This window comes from Rhinopithecus bieti, unplaced genomic scaffold (assembly GCF_001698545.2).
Source record: "Rhinopithecus bieti isolate Rb0 unplaced genomic scaffold, ASM169854v2 scaffold_22165, whole genome shotgun sequence".
In the NCBI taxonomy this organism is placed as follows: domain Eukaryota; kingdom Metazoa; phylum Chordata; class Mammalia; order Primates; family Cercopithecidae; genus Rhinopithecus; species Rhinopithecus bieti.
The window spans coordinates 1,243,027-1,264,472 of NW_016810977.1; the positions used below are offsets into that span (position 1 = coordinate 1,243,027).

The following is a 21,446-nucleotide window of genomic DNA, read 5'->3' on the forward strand; positions in this document are numbered from 1 at the left end:
ATAATAAAATAAAATAAATTTTTTAAAAAACAGAGTTTATCGCAGCACTGTTCACCACAGCCACGTTGGAGACAACCTAAGTGTCCATCAACAGATGAATGGATAAAGAAAAGTGCTACATATACACAAGGGAGTACTATTCAGCCATAAAAAAAGAATGAGAGCCTGTCATTTGAACAATATGAATGGAACTGGAAGTTACCATGTTAAGTGAAATAAGCCAGGCACAGAAAGACAAACTTGGTATATTCTCAAGTATCTGTGGAAGCTAAAAAATTAAAACAATTGAAGTCATGGAGATAGAGTAGAAGGATGTTTACCAGAGGCTAGGAAGGGGAGTAGGGAGTGGGGAGGAAGTGGGGATGATTAATGGGTACAAAAATACAGAGTGACTTCACTGCAGTCAACAATAATTCGTTGTGCACTTTAGAGTAACTGAGGGAGTACAATTGTAATGTTCATAACACAAAGAAAACGAAGAATGAGGTGACAGATACCCCATTCACCTTGATGTGGTTATTACACATTGCATACCGGTATCAAAACATCTCATGCAACCCATAAATATACATACCTACTATGTACCCACAAAAATAAAAAATTACAAGACACACAATCATAATTTTGGGATACCTGTTGCATGAGTTTGTTAACCTGCAACTAAATTCCAAATCCATGGTTAGCTTTATTTTTTGTTCAAGGGATATGAAAAAATACCAAAATATGTGGGATCCATGTTTGAAATATTCCCCCTCCCCAAGAGCTCTAACCAAATCTAGTTTCAAATATAGTACTCTCTGCACAGCATGGCTACATTAATAAAAGAGAAAATATAGTACTCTCTGCGCAGCATGGCTAAGTTGATAAGAGAGAATTTCTCTAGAAAGTTGAGCAATTTACCTTGAGAGGAATCAGGCCTTGGAGCATGTTAATGCTCTGCGTGATGACAAAGGCCTCCAGCACCTCCATCTTGTATTCTAAGTTCTGGACACAGAAGCGATACAAGTCCGGGAATGACTCAGTGTACAGCTGACGAAGAATTTCTGCTTCTTGAGGCGAGCGTTTCTTAAGAAAACCCTGTCAGTTCACAGATAAGTGTATTCATGAAACTTACTAGCACACTAGGAAAATGGTCATTTGGGGACAAAAATTTTAAAAGTATCTGTTAGTAACGATAATATTTAATGATTATACCACACACGATGTTCCAGGCTTTGTTACAAACTCCTCCGCGTATTAATTCATTTAATCTTCAAAACAACCCTACAAGGTAAGAACTGTTATTATCCTCCTTTTACACATGAGGCACCAGAGGCCCAGGAAGTGTAGGTAGCCTGCTCAGGAGCCCACCGCAAGCAAGTGGCAAGGGCAGAAGTCAGACCCAGAAAGCCTGGGCCCACATGTTCAGCTACTATACTATGTATATGCTCATAGGTGAAGAAATAGTCTTCAATTCTTGATTAAAATATGCTGGGAGAAAATGAGAAGGCACATCTATGGAAATAACTCAGGGGGGGGAAGTAAAGAATAAAAGATGAACAAAGGAAATCCATACCCAGATTTTTTTTTCTTTTTTTGAGACAGGATCTTACTCTATCACTCAGGCTGGAGTACAGTGGCATGATCTCGGTTCACTACAACCTCTGCCTCCCAGGCTCAGGTGATCCTCTAGCCTCAGCCCTCCAAGTAGCTGGGATCACAGGTGCATGCTACTACACCCAGCTAATTTTTGTAATTTTTGTCGAGACAGGGTTTTGCCATATTGCCCAGGCTAGTCTCAAACTCCTTGCCTCAAGCAATCTGCCTGCGTTGGCCTCCCAAAGTGCTGGTATTACAGGCATGAGCCACTGTGCCTGGCCCCCAGATTTTTTTAATGGAAAACAAAGATTTACCACGATTAGTTGTTTCTTTTTATTTCTTCTAATTTAATTAATAAACGATGTAGAAAAATATCAAGGATATTCATGAAAATGGAGAATTTAGTCATTTGGGAAACCTAGTATTAAGAAACTGCACCTCATTCAGAACAAAATACCACTTAACACACACTGTTTCCTTACGATGAGGCAAGTTCTCTTAAGGTCAAGAGATCAGCTCATTCTTCACCTCAATATTTCAAGAAACAATTAGAGACTCTGAACAGCAGCAATGAAATGTTGATTCTGAATTATTCATTAGTTCATGAATTTACCATGATTCTACCTCGACAAAAACATAACACAGCACTTTTGAGTTGATGGAACCGAAAGACGACATTCACCAGGGCAGGTAACCAGCGTGGCTCCCTGAAGCTGACAGATTGCCAGCAATACAACTTTTCAATTGCTCTGCCCTCTAATAACTCTCAGAGCTGGCTTTCCTGTTCTAAACATTTCCAATCTGATTCTTCATGAGTCTTGCTCTTCCTAACAATTCCCCAAAAATAAAATGCATTATTTAAAACATATAGGATATTATGAGGTGGGTGTAGCATTAACAAAAAGGTCTTATTCAGTCTCAATATGGACAGACTATAGCAAAAGCTTATTTTATAAATATCAAACTCATGCATTAGCTAGTATTCCTTAGCTAGTTGTATAAAAGCATTTTCAAAATCTTTTGAAATTGAAGTATTTCGGAAAAATCACATATATACATTTTCACTTGTACTTTGCTGTAACTGTGGTTTCCAAGCCTAGTTATGTGGGGAAAAAAATGTTGTGGCACTTAAAAGAAAAAAAAAAAAAGAGAACAATCCTGAGTTTCCTCCCAGAGATTCTAATTTGGTAAGATTGAAGTGTAACCCAATCATCTATATTTTAAAGCATTGTCATTAGTGATTACTTTTGCAAAGACAGGGCTGCAACCCTCTGCTTTTCTTCTCCTTAATGGATGGATAAGTTAATTGTGAAATCTGAAACCTTTACAACTATTTTTAGTGACACATTCAACTATATGTCAACATCATTTTGCTGTATGATTCCCTTCTTCACAGCTTCATACCAAATCTAAAGCCTTTTGCAACAGAGTTGAGTAAATTATGGAAAGACATTAGTAAAAAGTTAGGATATAACCATATAGAAATAAAAGTTTTAAGATGTAATGATATAATGTAAAATAAACATCTACTTTATTTAAATTAGGAATTCAAATGTTTTCAATCAAAATCATCTTCAGAAAACTTAGGTGATGAAAATAATACAACCAACTATGTAAAACAAGATTTTTCATGTGGCTTATCTAATAAACATTCTGCTTTACATTATAATATTTATATAGCAAAATATCTAAGTTTGCAAGGCATTATTTATAATATAATTCTGATCAATATATTCTAGAGCATATTGCTGGTAATAAAATAATATACCTGATTATGAATTGATGAGATGTTATCTGAAATATTATTGCCAAGTTCAAATTTAGAACTAATGTTATAACTAATGAATCTCATAAAAATTCCTTTTACGCAATTTTAACAAACTGACTTCAAGTTAATGTTCTAAGATGGTCCTCCTAAACTTTATGTGAGTGTGTACCTTTCAAAAATATCATGCATCCCCAAAGTGATCAAATTAAATTTTACTTATTCCATCCTCAGACACAGTTTGGCAAGACTGTTGGTTCATACAGGCCTGGCAATTACTCTACAACCCAGAGGTTGGAAATCCCAGTTCAAAAGTGATTACAAGAGTAATGAAGAAACATGTTAGGAGCAATCAGCATTTGAATGTCCCAGTGCATTCAAGGTATCTTCCATAAACTTTAGCATAAAAATGCAATTACACTGCCATCTGCAGAAAAATTGGCACACACACTAAAAGAATGCTAAAGGGTCTGTTTTCCTTTTTAATTATACAAAAGAAGGATTCAATTATACCTCAAGAATAGGACTCCAATCAAGGATAGAAGAGCTCATGAAAACCATTCCATTTCTTGAGACGGTGGCAGGAGAAGCATTGTCAATGTTATGAGGCTCGAAAACGATCTTGCAGTTTGGAGCCATGGGAATCCGATCACCATTGGCAAGGGTTAGAGTTTTGTTATCATCCAAAACAGAATTCAGATTTTCAATCCAGATGGCATCTACTGGACCATCAAGAATTATCCAGATATGTTCCCCTAGAATACCCCACCAAAGGGAGAAAAAAAAATACATACACACATGCAGTGCATGTACACATAAGTTTAAAAGAGTTTGAAGAAGTACTACATTCGATGTAATTTTCATTACATTTTTAAATACAGTTTTGTCTAAATGATTACCTTGTTTTATCACAAAGGATCTTCAAAGATCTTTATATAGCAGTCAAGGCCCATAATTACATCAAAAAGTCATTTGTTTATTGGACAAATATTCATTAAGCACCTTGCACATGTCACTGTTCTAGGGGCTGGGGATATTGTGATAAGTGAGACAATATCCTGCTTTTGCAGAGCTTACATTCTAAGGAGTAGAGATGACAAGCAAACAAATGAAAGTTTAACACGCGAAAAATTAAGTAGAATGAGGGCATGGGGTATGTTTTAGATAAGGTAGTCAATAAGATATTCCAGGAAGAGAATGAAGTGATGTAAAGATCTAGAGGTAGAATATTCCAGACAGCAAGAACAGAAAGTGCTAAGCCCCTGAAGCAGGTACAGGCTTAGTGTAATACAATGGACTGAATGTTTGTGTTCCCCCAAAATATCCTCATGAACAAGATTAGTGTCCTTACAAAGAGACCTCAGAGAACCCCCTTGCCCTTCTGCAACATGGGGTACAGCAAGAAATCAGCAGACTGCAACCATGAAGAAAGCCTTCGCCAGAACCCGACCATGCTGGCTCCCTGATCTCAGACTTACTTCCAGCCTGTGGAACTATGAGAAGTGAATGTCTATTATTTATAAGCCACCCAGTCTCTAGCATCCCAAACTAAGGTAATCACGTTCCAGGAACAACACGAAGCAGAACCTGAATGGCAAAAAGAGGAGGGGGAGAGGTATATGAGGGCAGTGGGAAAGACAGAGCTATGGAACCCATTCTGGTTTGCACCTAAGTCTAAGGTGTCCAGTAGAGATCCTCATAGAGTTGTCGAGTTGGGAATTCAGGAGAGAGGTCAGGGCTGGAGATTAAAATGTGAACACCACCAGTTTAGAGATGGGATTTAAAGCTATGGGCCTGGGTAAGTTTCTTCTTGATAAGTGTGGAGAGAGAAGAGGGCTGAAGACAGAGGCTCTGTAACCCTTACGCTTCTGGCACGGTCTCCTGTGTTTGTTCCCCTTTCTTCCAGACTTCTCAAGGAAGCAGAAGTGGAAAAAGAGCTAGCAGGATGAGGAATCCCTGCAACCCAGGGAAGGAAGGGTTTCAAGAAGGCAGGCGATCGACTGTGCCAAATGCTACTGAGGGCAGTACCAGACTGAGAACTGGCAATTTGTATTTGACAAGCTGGAGGTCATGGGTGTCTTTGATACCGCAATTTCAGAGGAGCGCTGGGCACAAAACCTGACAGCAGTCACACGAGGAGATACTTGGAGGTAGAGAAATGACAAACATTGGCAGAATGCTCAGCAAGAATGTCATTGTAAATTTAGGTTTTTGATTTAACAGTAGCATTCCTCTTACTTTCTCAACTACTACCTTCTCCTACTCACCAACACCACTATCTGTCTCGTGTTTCTAAATTTTCTTTGTTATGCAACAACTGTGGAATTGTCTATTTCAAATAAAGTGCTTTGAACATCCTAATCAAGTTTATTCAACTAGCAATTCAAGTAAAATAAAATGGTGATCTAATCACCAGAGTCACTTTGAAAGAAAAAGCATATTTTTTTTGCCTTTTTTTAATGTGGAAAGAAGGAGGAAAGAAAAAAAAACCTCTGAGCTCTTGTTCTTTTAAGTCACATTTGGTCACTGGGTCTGTGTTTACAATGGATTACTGGAACAAATCAGAAATAAAATTTGATTTATTTCCAGTAGAAGAAAAACAATTTCTAATATGAGCACATTTTTTAAATTTTTTTTTTTTTTTTTTTTTTTTGAGACGGAGTCTTGCTCTGTCACCCAAACTGGAGTGTAGTGGCCAGATCTCGGCTCACTGCAAGCTCCGCCTTTCGGGTTCACGCCATTCTCCTGCCTCAGCCTGCCGAGTAGCTGGGACTACAGGCGCCCGCCACCTCGCCCAGCTAGTTTTTTGTATTTTTTAGTAGAGACGGGGTTTCACCAGGTTAGCCAGGATGGTCTCGATCTCCTGACCTTGTGATTCACCCGTCTCGGCCTCCCAAAGTGCTGGGATTACAGGCTTGAGCCACCGCGCCCGGCTGAGCACATTTTTTAAATGAAGCATTTTCATTGATCTTTGGACAATTAATATTAGCATTATCAGCTACATTCCTTAAATGAGAACTTCAATGGTACAACTTTAAACATTTTTCAGAAGGACACTGTTGCCCAAAGGGTAAACCCAGGAAGCCCAAATATCTCCTCCTTCCCCTGCTTCTTTCTCTCTGCAGTTGTATTCACTGTGCCTTTTGCCTACTCACTCAGGAGTGAGGAAATCAAATGAGAAGACAGCTGATATCACCTCTTCCCTCCTAGTTTATATTCTGAGAACACTGGGTTCAATTTACAAAGTCCATAAGTGAGGGACTATTCAGACTGAACCGCTAGCCCTTAATGAGTTTGTTTAAACAAACTGAACACCAATGTCCACCTACACAGAATAATTTATTAGTTCAATGTAGACTTCATTTTTGCTATACACAATTTTCTCTCCCAAATAACCCATTTTCCCTGTGATTTTATAGAGAAATCAATTCTTTAAAAATAGGTTGTACCTAAATGAGAGTAACACTGGTAAAATATTCAGTGAAAATAGTTATGGTAAAATCACTTTATTCAATACTATCAATTTTCCTTAACAGCTTTTTCCATCTATTTTATTCTAAGACATCACAGGGATATGGACTTTTTTTTAAGAAAATATTATTTCAAAAAAGGGAGCATTTTAAATACTGTAATCAATAATTCCATTATTTCAACATTCACAAATATCATACTGATTTATGACTTCTTAGTCTTGGCTAAGATATTATACGGTGAATACAGTTGTTCTACTAATTCTGTATAGCCTCCAAGGATTTTATCTAGAAGTATATATCTAAAATAATCCTTGTAATTTATCTTCTACCTTTCTTTGCTCTTAATGTTTTCCTCCAAAGCGTAGAAAATATCCCATCAGTCCAGTCATTTGTGGCAACGTCCAGCCGACCAAACATCTGTGGGGCAGTAATCGCTTTGGGATTCATCCTCATTTCCCGGTGTGGTTTTCCACAATCTATACCAAGTAAATCCAAATGTTAGACATCTCAGAGGGGAAGTGAACCATCATTAAGAAACATTGCACTAATTTGTGGTGTACTGTCAGCAGGTGCTCAAAATATGAAAACTGCAGAACTACATTGAAAATATGTCTTACTGCATTCTAAGTTACCATAATTAGCTTCATTATATCCTATTGACTAAAGCACTTTTTTATCTTCTTTAGAGAAAATTGCATATTGTTTAGGGGCGAAAAAGGATACCATGCTGGAATTTATGAAGGTACTAATATAATCTGGAAGCTCTCTAAATTTCATGTCTCAAAAAAAAAATCCTTGGTTTAAGCTACACTAGATTAAATCTTGTACCTGAAATACCACCTAGAAGATGGGTCATTCTCTCCATTATCAGCTTTGATTTGTGATATGTTTTCTTGCTCACCTTGAAAACGATAAGTTAAATGAAATTTGCTTGAAACAAGGACTTTCTTTTGTGGCCAGGAAATGTTTTCAAGAAGAAATGTATCCAAATCTTTCAAGCCCTAAGCTGACTCTTCAATGGGCTGGCATTCTGTGCATAAGGGACTGTGGTTAATGAGCAGAAGAGTGAATAATAAGGTTTAAAGTATAAAATTACAAAAATGGGCTGGGTGCGGTGGCTCACGCCTGTAATCCCAGCACTTCGGGGGGCCAAGGCAGGCAGATCTCAAGGTTGGGAGTTCAAGACCAGCCTAGCCAACATGGTGAAACCTCGTCTCTACTAAAAATACAAAAAGTAGCCGGGCGTGGTGGAAGTGCCAAAACACCTCCTTGGGTGTATCATTTTCTCTCCGATCCCTCCTACTGGCACAGGCTCTTTTTTCTGCTGGAAACATTTTTTATCAATCTGGTACTCAACCCTCAAGCCTCGGATGAAGTAGCACCTGCTCTGTATGCCTTTCTATAATTCCTTAGAGGATTTTCTGATCTCTTTGGCCTCTACTCACAGGATGCTTGTCCAAACCTTCCTTATAGCAGTTCCCCGTTGAGTTATAATTATCTCTATGTTTATGTCCTGCTTCTAATACAGAACCCGACAGATCTTCAAATTAAGGAATGTTAAAGACACATGATGAGATATATGCTAAATCAGGGAACAAATAATAAGCATCGGCCTTGCACTTCTTCAGCAGAAGTTCAATTATCTTCTCACTCTTTTGGAGTATTAACATTTTCAGTTAGAAACAATGTGTTCCTTAAGTAAGATGAATGTTTCCTCTACTACTAAAACCGAAACCAAGTTAAACAGCAAATAGTCCAATGATTAATTCATCTTTGCAAGGAACTTCTCCAGAATCAGTGATGCCATACAGATTACATAATTTAGACATACCATACATAATGTATCTATATTGTTTAATATTTAGTGCTCATTTTGTTCAAGTCATTGTATCATGTGCATTTATAGTTTATTGTTAACAAAAGGCAGCTTCGTAACTGCAACAAAATTACTGAGAAAAATTTGAGAGAAAGAACACAATCATTTAAAAACATAAAAATCCCAAAACAGAATCTTAATAGCATACATGAAAGACCATGTGATAAGTACTGTAGGTTGGAGTGGTCAGTTTTGGTAGAGGTAGGTGTTAGCTGAGAACACACTGTATCTCAGTCTGAGGACTGCCTGGTAGAGTCCTGAGAGACAGAATTCACTTCCTTCAATAACTGAGGAAACAAAGACCAAATCCAACACGTACAGGGGCCCACAGTAAATACTGTGCAACCACAACAATCAGCAACCACCAACAATGTACCAGTGTTGCATCAGTAGCAGTGCACTGAGGTTCCAGGAACTGCCTGAAAGCCCACCCAGGTACCTCTTTGCTGGGTGGGCTTTCAGGCAGCTCCTGGAATCTCAATGCACTGCTATGTATTTTGCATTTCAACAGCCAAGGCTCTGTGACATTTTGGAATGTCTACGGAATGCCAATGTTTTTAGAAAAAGAGTCATCAATGTCTGATCGGAACTAGAGAATACAAGAATAATCATGAACATGGTAATGTCCATTATCCTTAGATGACTTTAGATGTAAGGCTTAGGGACATCTGGAAATGAAATGCATTTATTTAACTTCACTAAAACAAATCTGATTCCAAATGGGAAGGTAATTTATGATTGGGATTGGGATGACTTTGGCACATAGAACATAAGAACGTAAGAGGTGGGTTAGGAATTATTTTCTACTTATTGGGAGACAGTGTGTTGTATTTTGTGTTTACTGGGAAATGGCATGGTATGTTGGGAAAACTGGGCTTTTTTAAAGCACGCCCTGACCTTAACTCTGAGTCCCAACACTTGCCATCTTCGTGACCTTGGGCGTTTTTGAATTTGAGCCTTGATTTTCATACAAAATAGGGATAATAATAACCACCTCTCAAGACCATTGTGAAAGTCAAATTACATAACATACGTAAAACATACAGTGCAGTGCATAACGTCATCTAAAAATGGGGTTTTTTTCCTCTCTGGTCTATTAATGTAATATGTTATCTCTAAAATGTTCCCAATAATTAATAAAGCAGTATTTCCTCCCATAAAAATATATTATTGTATCTGCCTTTGCATACCTCATGGGCATTCAAATGTGTCACCACTATTTAAATGGGCCACCCCAGGCACTGACCTTGGCTGCTCCGTACCTGTCATGGCTCTCATCAACGTGTGGATGCAGGTAGTCTTCCCAGCCCCACTGGGCCCCAGGGTCATCATCCCATGCCGCACCCTCTGCGTTTCGAATAGCTGGATGACCTTCAGTTTCCAAGGAGGATGGTTGATTAAACCGGCTTCTTCAACCTGAAAACATAAGAGAATCCCCACATTGAAACACAACAATGACAGCCGGGCGCGGTGGCTCACGGCTGTAATCCCAGCACTTTGGGAGGCCGAGGCGGGCAGATCACAAGGTCAGGAGTTCAAGACCAGCCAGACCAACATGGCGAAACCCCAACTCGACTAAAAAAATACAAAAATTAGCCTGGCATGGTGGCGTGAGCCTGTAATCCCAGCTACTCAGGAGGCTGAGGCAGAAGAATTGCTTGAACCCAGGAGGTGGAGGTTGCAGTGAGCCAAGATCACACCACTGCACTCCAGCCTGGGCAACAGAGCAAGACTCCCTCTCAAAAAACCACAAAAAAAAAAAAAAAAAAAAAAAAAGAACACATCAATGACAATCTCAATTTACCATTGTGCTACCAACAACAAACAAACAAACAAACAAACAAAAAACACACAGACATGGGGAGGAAGGAGGAGGATTTACTTTTTAATGAGTACACAGTTTCAATTTGGGATGATAAAAAAGGTTCTGAAGATGGATGGTGGTGGTAATACTTGCTCAACAATGTTAATTCTTCTTAAAAAGGAATAAAATGTAAATTTTATGTTGTATTTTTACCATAAAAAATACATTGCATGAAAAATACTTATTTACATAGACAAATATCTGGCTGAATGTAGTGAAGATGTTATCCCAAATTAATAAGAAATATCCGCATTTATCTTTGGGAATTGAAAACATTTATATAAATATTCTATTGAATGAGTATCTGAGGAGCAACTTAAAAATAAAGACTCAAATGGCAAAATGTATTTTAAATGTTTAATTTAAAAGGTGATACTTCTAACTAGAAAAATGGATAGCATACTACGTTGATTAAAATTCCATATAAATTTCAAGCTGTCTTTATATGTCCACTGCAGAGTTTCTATCTATCAATGCATGTATGGAAGTTACTCTGTGCCAAATATTCTTCTAAGATCAATCTTTATAATAACATGATGGAAATCTTTATAATAACATGATGGAAGGGATACTATTAACATCTTCATTTTACAGATAAGGAAATTGAAGCAGAGTGACTAAGCAATTTGCCCAAGATAATTAAGCTTGTGAAACTATGGAATGTATGTTTAAGCCCAAGAAGTTCAAATCCACAGTCCATGCACTTAACCATCATGCTATGCTTGAACTCACAGTACACAATGATTTCAATTTTACTTAAATACTTGTTTATAATAATCGTGTATCACTTTATGCTATGATTTGCTATTCAAATTTTTATATGCTGCAAATTACTAACGTAAGTCGTCATATTAATTACTTAATGCTTAGCTTTTTTATGTTTTTAGTTTTTTTTAGAGATAGAGTCTCATTCTGTCACCCCATGTTGGAGTGCAGTGGCGCGATCACAGCTCACTGCAGCCTCAAAGTCCCAGGCTCAGGTGATCCTCCTGCCTCAGTTGCGTGAGTAGTTGGGACTATAGGCATGCACCACTGCACCAGACTAATTTTTTAATTTATTTGTAGAGACGAGATCTCACTATGTTGCTCAGGCTGGCTTCAAGTAATCCCCCAACATTGGCCTATCAAAGCACTGGGACTATTGGCACGAGCCACCACATCCGGCCCAATACTTAGCTTTTAGCTAGTGTTAAAATTAGTTTAGCCAAAAAATGAAGAAACCACTTGCAGACAAATTATCACTCTTGCCTGATCAGGAAATTTAGACATTTATATACCACATTTTCAAAGCAAAATATACACTAAGTACTGTTACATTTGATTTCCTTGTTTTGTTTTGTTTTGTTTGTTTTTGAGACAGAGTCTCCCTCTGTCACTCAGGCTGGAGTGCAGTGGTGCCATCACTGCCCACTGCAGCTCGGCCTCCCAGGTTCAAGTGATCCTCCCACCTCAGCACCCAGAGTAGATGGGCCTATAGGCACATGCCACCATGCCCGACTAATTTTTTGGATTTTTGGTAGAGACAGGGTTTCACCATGTTGCCCAGACTGGTCTCAAACTCCTGGGCTCAAGTGATCCATCCACCTTGGCCTCCCAGCGTGCAGGGATTATAGGCATGAGCCACCACACCTGGCCACATTTGATTTTTATTACAAATATTTTCAGGGAATTGAAGTGCAATTTATAAATATGAGCTAATCACCACTTCTATAAAACATTTTTTTCCAAACTCTTCTTCATAGAAAAAGAAATTGAGGCATAAGGTTTACATAATTAATTTCCACTCCCAGGAAGACTATAAAAAGTTGAAGCTGCACCAAGTACCATGGGAAGTCCAGACACAACCTGATATACATAGTGTGGTGGGTTCCCCCACCCTACCCACCACATCCCACTGCCAGAGTCTCAGCAAGAAGCCACAAGTACTGAGGAAAGAGAAGCCACATGAGATCACTGCAAATAACATGCAGAGGCAGGAATCCAACAATCAGGCAACACAGCCAACACCAGGGCAGAGCCAAGCTAAGCCAAGCTCCAGAGAGGCAACCAGATGAGCCCCATCCACACCCTGCTGACCAATCACATTTCATTTCTGAATCTGGTGTGGAATGGTTTCCACCAATAACAGGGCTACTCGCATATCACTAGCTGACACGTGGCTGTGCAATGGTAGGAGACCCAGGGCAGGGGGAGTTTGACCCGTGGTGTGCATTGGCCTCCCTTAAAACAGCAGTGTTAGCCTCACTGTTGTTATTTTTGCTGCTCAGAGTGCACAGGTTGGAGCCACAGCAGCCCCACTTTATTCCCATTAAATTCAGATGAAACAGACACCAGCCCTCGATGCCCTGTGAAGCATAGTACCTGTCTACTGATTGCTGCTTCCAGTTCAGGGTAGCCTGCCTTGTCCAGAAGAATATTTGGAAAGAGATCTTCAATCAAACTCAAAAACAAGGGTACATCCTCATCAATCTAAAAAAGAAAAGAATGGGAAATCAGACCAATTATTCTGGCACAAACATAGCAACATGCAGATAAACTGGAAATGCCCAACACAGTCCAGGTTATTGGAATGTAACCACTAACAAATAACATATCACCTTTATTGAAGTTAAGTAACATTTTCCTCATCTTTCCCATAAATTAAAAAAAAAATTAAAGAGGAAGAGAACAGGGAGAAAGGAAAGAAATGGAAGGAAAGACAATACTGTCTATGTGACAATCTTTCCATAAAATAGTTTTGGGGAATACCATATAGTCCACAATTTCTAATTTAAACTTAAAAGAATTTTTAAATTAGAAATTAATAGCAGGTTTGTGAATTGGAATTTAGTGTATACTTTCAATTTAAAATAAAAATCTATTATTTTGTCACCCTTTACATAGATCCACGGATAGTGGGCATTGATTATCAGTCTCTATTGTGAAATAGTAGTGTGAAACTATCACACACTTGTAGAATTTACACATCATTTCCTACCAGGCTCTACCAGACTCCAAACGTGAGATTTTAGTTCTAAAACACAAAAATGATTCAAGGTATTTGGCATCTTAACATGTGTATTTTATTTTAATCCATTTCAATTCGACTGGAATAGGCACATTTCAGAGTGGAAAGGAGTCATTACCCCAAAATGTCTAAAAAGTATAATTTAAAGTGATGCTCTCCAGCACTTTATCTGACAATTAGGCATTTTAAATGAGCTTTTTAAATAAATATTTTGAAGTCTCATATATGGGCAGTTAGTTGAACTGATATTCAAGTAGGTGGAACATTTCCATCTGTGAGTGTTACCAGTTTAGAAAGATTCATGTCCCGCAGTACACGCATGACAATCGTAGACTCCGTATCCATTGGATTGGCTCTTTTCGCTGCTCCCAAGGTCCGAAGAACCGACAGAATGTTACGCAGACCAAAGTCATAATGAACCTAGAGAATGTGAGATACACTGGGCTTCTTTTCAACATTAAAATACTTGCAGAAGCCACATGAATCTGACAGAAATTATATTCACAATAATGAATAAATGCTGGTTTTCCTTCAGAAAATGCATACACACAATGGGGTAAAAGATTTCTATATAGATGTACTTTTTGAGCAAATAGGGAATATCCCAAAGAGTCCTCCCATGTGCCATCATTAGCTTAGGCCCTTAGATCAGAACTAGCTGCTATAGCTTGACAGGGAAAAAGGAATAAATTTCTTCTTGGAGTACAGACATCCCTTTGAGTTTATTCTTAATCAATCATACATAAGGAAATTTGCTCATCTCTCTAAAGTTAAAATTCAGAACCAGAATTAAACTGGGACTACACTCATGACTGTCATATACATAGAGATATATGTGCCTTTTTCATGGTAAGTAAGAAGACAGGAGAATTGGGGAGAAAAAAAGCAGCTGTGCTTCAGGATTACCTGGAGGAGGAAGGATAAGGACAAATTAGAAAGTCAAGCTCTCAGCTTTGTCATTCCCTTACTGTATATTTATAAAACTCAATTATGTCAAATTTCCATATATAAAGTGAAAAATCAAAATTTAATTATCCAATCATTGTGGAAAACAGTAAGGTGGTTCCTCAAAAAATTAAAAACAGAACGATATGATCCAGCACTACCAATTCTGGGTATATAGCCAGCCAAAAGAATTGAAAGAATGGGTCAGGCACAGTGGCTCACACCCATAATCCCAGCATTTTGGGAGACCAAGTGGGGCAGATTGCTTAAGGCCACAAGTTCGAGATCAGCCTGGCCAAGATGATGAAACCCCATCTCTACCAAAAAATTACAAAAATTAACCAAGCGTGGTGGTGTGCATCTGTGATCCCAGCTACTCAGGAGGCTGAGGCATGAGAATCACTTAAACCCAGGAAGCAGAGGTTGCAGTGAGCCGAGATTGCACCTGCACTCCAGCCTGGGCAGCAGAGCAAGACTCTGTCTCGCAAATAAATAAATAAATAAATAAATAAATAAATAAATAAATGCAAGCACGGTCTCAAAGAGATACCAGCATATCCATGTTCATAGCAGCACCATTCATGATAGCCAAGAGGTGGAAGCAACCCAAATGTCCACTGACAGATTAATGGATAAACAAAATGTGGTATATATATAAAACAGAATATTATTTAGCCATAAAAAGAAAGGACATCCTGGTCACATGCTAAAACATGAATGAACCTTGAAGACATTATGCTAAGTAAAATATGCCAGTCACAAGAAATCAAATATTATATGATTTCATTTATATGAACTATTGGCAATAGTCAAATTCATAGAAACAGAAAGTAGAATGATGGTTACCAGGGGCTAAGGGAGGAGAAAAAGAGAAGTTGTTGTTTAGTGGGCACAGAGTTTCAGTTTTTCAAGATGAAAAATTTACAGAGATCTATTTCACAACATTGTGAATATACTTAACACTATTGAACTGTACACTTAAAATGGTTAAGATAGTAAATTTAATTTTATATGCTTTTACCACAGTAAAAAAGGTGTATAGGAAAAAACTACAGTTATCTGCTGAGGTAATTGGGAGCAGTATGCCTCACTTAATACTAGTCATTTGGAAGATGGAGCACATAAAAATATTCAAATTGAGTTCCCACCTTCAGGGAATTTAAATTCTAATAAAGATAATAAAATAGAAATATGAATAAAATTGTATAAAAGTAACAATGACTTAAAAGTGTTGGTGAGTAAAATTAATCATGAGAAACTTCCTATCAGAGTTGGACTCAGTTAAATCTGTGGGCATGAAGGCAAAGTCACAGAATGTTCACCAAGAGATCAATATGGGTCCAACTATTTTGCACACATTGATCTATTACATTTCACAATGACTTTGTGAGCACAGGTGGTAGGAGTGAGGGAAGTAGTGAAGTGGTAGTGAAGATAAGAGCAGGAGCCAGTGATGTGGGAAGTTTTTCCATTCAAGAAACAGCATGGAAAAAATATTTATTTGAAAGATAAGTGATATGGTTTGACTGTGTCCCCACCCAAATCTCATCTGGAATTGTAGTCCCTATAATCCCCATGTGTCGTGGCAGAAACCAGGTGGAGGTAATTGAATCATGCTGTTCTCATAATAATAAGTGAGTTCTCACAAGATCTGGTGGTTTTATAAGGGGCTTTTCCCCCTCTTTGCTCAGCACTTCTTCCTGATGCCACATGAAGAACATATTTGCTTCCCCTTCTGCCATAATTGTAAGCTTCCTGAGGCCTTCCCAGCCATGCTGAAGTTTGATTCAATTAAACCTCTTTCCTTTATAAACTACCTAGTCTCAGGTATGTCTTTATTAGCAACAGGAGAACAGACTAGTAAATTGGTGCCACATAGAGTGGGGTGCTACCATAAAGATACCTGAAAATGTGAAAGCAACTTTGGAACTGGGTAACAGGCAGAGGTTGGAACAGTTTGGATGGCTCAGAAGAAGACAGTAAAATGTAGGAAAGTTTGGAACTTCCTAGAGACTTGGAAGGCTCAGAAGACAAGAAGATATGAAAATGTTTTCAACTTCCTAGAGACTTGTTGAACGGCTTTGAGCAAAACACTGAGAGTTATATGGACAATGATTTCTGGGTGAGGTGGTCTCAGATAAAGATGTGGAACCTGTTGGGAACAGGAGTAAAGGTCACTGTTACTATACAAAGAGACTGGTGGCATTTTGCCCCTGCCCCAGAGATCTGTGAAACTTTGAACTTTAGAGAAATGATTTAGGGTATCTGGTGGAAGAAATTTCTAAATGTCAAAGCTTTCAAGAGGAAGCAGAGCATAAAAGTTTTGAAAATGTGTGCCTGATGATTCAATGGAAAAGAAAACCCCATTTTCTGGAGGAGAAATTAAGCCAGCTGCATAAATTTGCATAAGTAATGAGGACTTGTATGTTAAACACCAAGACAATGGAGAAAATTTCTCCAGAGCATGTTAGAGACTTTCATGGCAGCCCCTTCCCATCACAGGCCCAGAGGTCTAAGAGGAAAAATGGTTTCCTGGGCCAGGTCCAAGGTCCCCCTGCAGTGTGTAGGCATGGGACTTGGTGCACTGCATCCCAGCCACTCCAGCTGAGGCTAAAAGAAGCCAGCATATAGCTCAGGCCATTGCTTGAGAGGGTGCAAGCCCCAAGCTTTGGCAGCTTCCATGTGGTGCTGGGCCTGCAGGTGTGCAGAATACAAAAACTGAGATTTGGGAACCTCCGCCTAGATTTCAGAGGATGTATGGAAACACCAAGATGTCCAGGCAGAAGTTTCCTGCAGGGGTGGAGCCCTCATTGAGAACCTCTGCTAGAGCAGTGCAGAAGGGAAACATGGGATTGGAGTCCCCACACAGAGTCCCCACTGGGATACTGCCTAGTGGAGCTGTGAGAAAATGGCCACCATCCTCCAGATGCCAGAATGGTAGCTCCACTGACAGCTTGTACTGTGCACCTAGAAAAGCCACAGACACTCAATATCAGGCCATGAAAGCAGCCAGGAGCGGGGCTGTACCCTGCAAAGCCACAGAGGTGGAGCTGCCCAAGGCTTTAGGAGCCCACCTCTTGCATCAGTATGACCTGGATGTGAGACATGGAGTCAAAGCAGATCATTTTGGAAATTTAAGGTTTAATTACTGCCTTATTGGATTTTGGACTTGCGTTGGGGCCTGTAGCCTCTTTGTTTTGGCCAATTTCTCCCATTTGGAACAGGTGTATTTTTTACCAAATGCCTGTACCCCCATTGTATCTAGGAATTAACTAACTTGCTTTTGATTTTATAGGCTCATAGGTAGAAGGGACTTGCCTTGTCTCAGATGAGACTTTGGACTTAGACTTTTGAGTTAATGCTGGAATGAGTTAAGACTTTTGGAGATTGTTGGAAGGGCATGACTGTATTGTGAATTGTAAGGACATGAAATCTTGAAGGGGCCAGGGGCAGAATGATATGATTTAGCTGTGTTCCCACCTAAATCTCATCCTGAACTGTAGTTCCCATAATCCCCACATGTCACTGGAGGATCTCAGTGGAAGGTAATTTAATCATGGGCATGGTTACCCTCATGCTGCTCTCATTATAGTGAGTTCTCATGAGATTTGATGGTTTTATAAGGGGCTTTTCCCCCTCTTCGCTCAGCACTTCTCCTTCCTGCCACCATGTGAAGAGGATCTGTTTGCTTCCCCTTCCACCATGATTGTAAGTTTCATGAGGCCTTCCCAGCCATACTGAAGTGTGATTCAATTAAACCTCTTCCCTTTACAAATTACCCAGTCTCAGGTATGTCTTTATTGGCAGCATAAGAATAGACTAATACAATAAGAATGAGTGAGTAAGGGCTCCAATAAGCAGAAGAAACCAAGAATGTTGGAGACAAAATGTTAGGGTCAGACTAACCAGAAAGGCTCAGTGGCCAGAGCCAGAAGAATCTGTGTGTGTCTGAACACTCACAGGAAAAGAACTTTTGAGTAGGAATGTAATTAGGTTGAACCTGTGGGTATAAAAAGTATTAAAGATTCAAAGAAGTTTGAAATGGAAGCCTAAGTGATAAGATAGAACAAAGGTTATATATGTTAGGAAGTGTTATTCATATTATAGTCTTATGTTTACTGCACTGTGTCATTATTTAGCATATATTTTTAGTAATTTTCACTGATACGTACTAAAAAGTTGTGGCGTGATGCCCACCTCCTGGTGGTCATATCCTTATATGATATCACCTTGAGAGTAAGCAGGACCTGTGATTTTCTTCTTCTAACTAATAGAATACAGCAGAGACAACAGGTTGTACATGATTATGTGTGTGTGATTATGTGGTCACGTTAGATTAGACTGTAGCACTCGTTTTGCTGAAAACACTTTCCTTGCTGACTTTGAGAAAGTAAGTGATCATGTTGGGGAAACTCATATAGCAAGGAACTATGCACTGCCTGTAGGAACTAAAGATGGCCTCCAGAAAATAGCCAGCAAGAAATCAAAGCCCTCAGTCTTACACCCTCAACTAACAGAATTCCACTAACAACCGAAGTGAGCTCAGAAGTAGATTGTCCCCATTCGAGCATCAGATGAAACCACAGCCCCAGCCAATGCCTTGATTGTAGCCTTGTTAGACACAAACCACAGGACTCATTTCAGCTAACTCCTGACCCACAGACACCATGTAGTAATAAATGTACATTGTTACAAGACACAAAGTTTGTGGTATGATTGTTAGATGACTGTTATGCAGCAATAGATAACTAATGCAGAAGTATATGTTTAATTCCATGACTTTTAACTATGAAACCTCATGATGCCTGAACCTGCAACCCTAAACAGTCGAGGAAACTAGCAAGAAGTTTGCAACATATAAACAAGACAGTTACCAAACCTTGGTCAAATACTCAAGTGAGCTTAGAATTAGGAAGAATAAATCATTGAGAGGTTCCTACAAATAATGAAAACACATAACACACATGACAATGAATCTATAAGTGGTATAAACAGCCAATGTTAATATCCATAAATCTTTGGCTCTTAAACCAGTGCACATAATATTCACTTCATTTCTATGCTGTAAATATTAATTTATTTAAATATACTTCTTAATAAAACTATGCACATAAAATTTTTTTGTAGTAATATACCTTTCTACTTAGCATCAATAAAATCCTTTGTCAACAAGCCTACTCTAATATTTCTCAAAATGAGAACATTCTGCTGAATAGAAAAATGACACATGCCTAAGTGCATAAGACCTCCAAGATGACACACCTGCTTAGAAAGCTGCTCCTCACACAGTTTGTAGAGCATGAAAAACTTCCTGGCCAAAACAACATTGTCAATGAAGCCACAACTAGCCAACTTCACCCTTATGATAATCTGACGGTCAGGCACCATCATGGCCACTGAGCGGAAACTAATCTTCAAGTTTTCAGGGAGTTCCTGCCGTCCGGCATAGCCAGGATTCTAAACAGAAAATAAAGTCCAAGGATGAATGATGCAATCAAGCACAAGTCAGCATGATATTAAAAGATTCACTATGTACACACAAGTCTGGAATGACAATCAGGGAACTCATTTACATATCTCACTCTCCTTTTATCTGGACAGGCCAAATCACGAGTTATTCATATGATCATTGCTTAACACCAAAGGGTTTTCAACAGGAGGTAAAGTTACAATCCCAATTTCCATTCAGGAAAATAGATAAATAGATGACATATGACCAGGGAGATGCATGAAAATTGTGATAAGAAGGCTGAAATTCAGTAGCTTTTCTAGCCACTCCTTACCATGGTTAAGAAAAGCCCAAATTCAGGGTTCATAGTCACATTATCTCCATCAGTAAAACAAAAGACTTTTGTGCTCCTTTTTACATGTCAGAATAATGGAAATTTGCTGGGCTGCAACCGAGAGAACTGGTAGATCAATACGGTTAAATTCGTCAAAACAACCCCAGGATCCAGACTGTGCCAGTCCTTAGAAAGGAAATTAAATGAAAAATCCAATTAGTATATAATTTTGGAAAACCAAGAAAAACGATATTATGTAGCTGCCAAAATGAGCCAGATGTAAGTTCATTCAAAAGAAAAGTGGAACAAATAGATCTATGCATCAAGTGACCCAAAGCAGCTCACAATTTGGCACTTTACCTGTAAACACCCAAGCTGCAGTGATAAAGGAACATCAAAAAAAGGCAGGAGATAGTAACATTTGGTCCACCCAACCTGGCAGGATTGAAGATTTTCCAAAAAATTTTACAAAGTTGAAAATGATTCTAAAATGTGGCCAATTGTTGAAAACAAATTTTAGCAAAATATTCCATCTTGGCTGAAATTTCTCACCAAATTAAAAAATATAACCCATACCTTTAAAAATCCGTCCAAGTCCTCGGAAATCCATCTGGTCTGAACAATTGAAAACCACGACGTATTTCCCTAGGCATCGTCCCATGTCTTTAGTGGTTTCTGTTTTGCCTGTGCCTGCAGGTCCAGCAGGGGCTCCTCCCATGCTCATTCCCAGAGCTTGAGCCAGCGTGATGTAACATCTGCATGGGTAGAAACATCACTAGAACCAGCCCCCAGGCACCTGGAAATACTTCTGAGACATCACAGTGACAAGAAACGCACACAAAATTAAAAACCAGAAGGCCATTGTCCCTACCTAACATTTCGAATACAACATCCTAAAACACTAATCCTTACCAATGTTACACATGTTGAGGAAAAGGAGGGGGTAGTCTATGATCAACTAAGTTTAAAAACTCCTTAAAAGGTTAAACAGCTTTCTTTACTGATGAATTTTCAGGCTTTCTTATCATAATATACAGAGAGAATCTCCAGGTATAAAAATAATACATTGCATTTCCAAAATGTATTTGGCAACACTTTTCCAGAGATCTATCCCCATCTAAAAAATATGTATATATATAAATATGTATATATAAA

General features: G+C 38.7%; 1 protein-coding gene across 1 annotated transcript in view; it reads right to left on the bottom strand.

The window, feature by feature from the left end:
* DNAH5 (dynein axonemal heavy chain 5) overlaps positions 1–21,446 on the bottom strand; it is a 242,913-nt gene that overhangs the window by 119,419 nt on the left and 102,048 nt on the right. Inside the window, 10 exon segments of the mRNA XM_017893302.1 lie at positions 901–1,077; positions 3,857–4,098; positions 7,146–7,292; positions 9,955–10,108; positions 12,918–13,025; positions 13,849–13,983; positions 19,771–19,965; positions 20,292–20,355; positions 20,357–20,477; positions 20,868–21,046. Of these exon segments, the coding sequence (XP_017748791.1) occupies positions 901–1,077; positions 3,857–4,098; positions 7,146–7,292; positions 9,955–10,108; positions 12,918–13,025; positions 13,849–13,983; positions 19,771–19,965; positions 20,292–20,355; positions 20,357–20,477; positions 20,868–21,046 (1,522 nt within the window).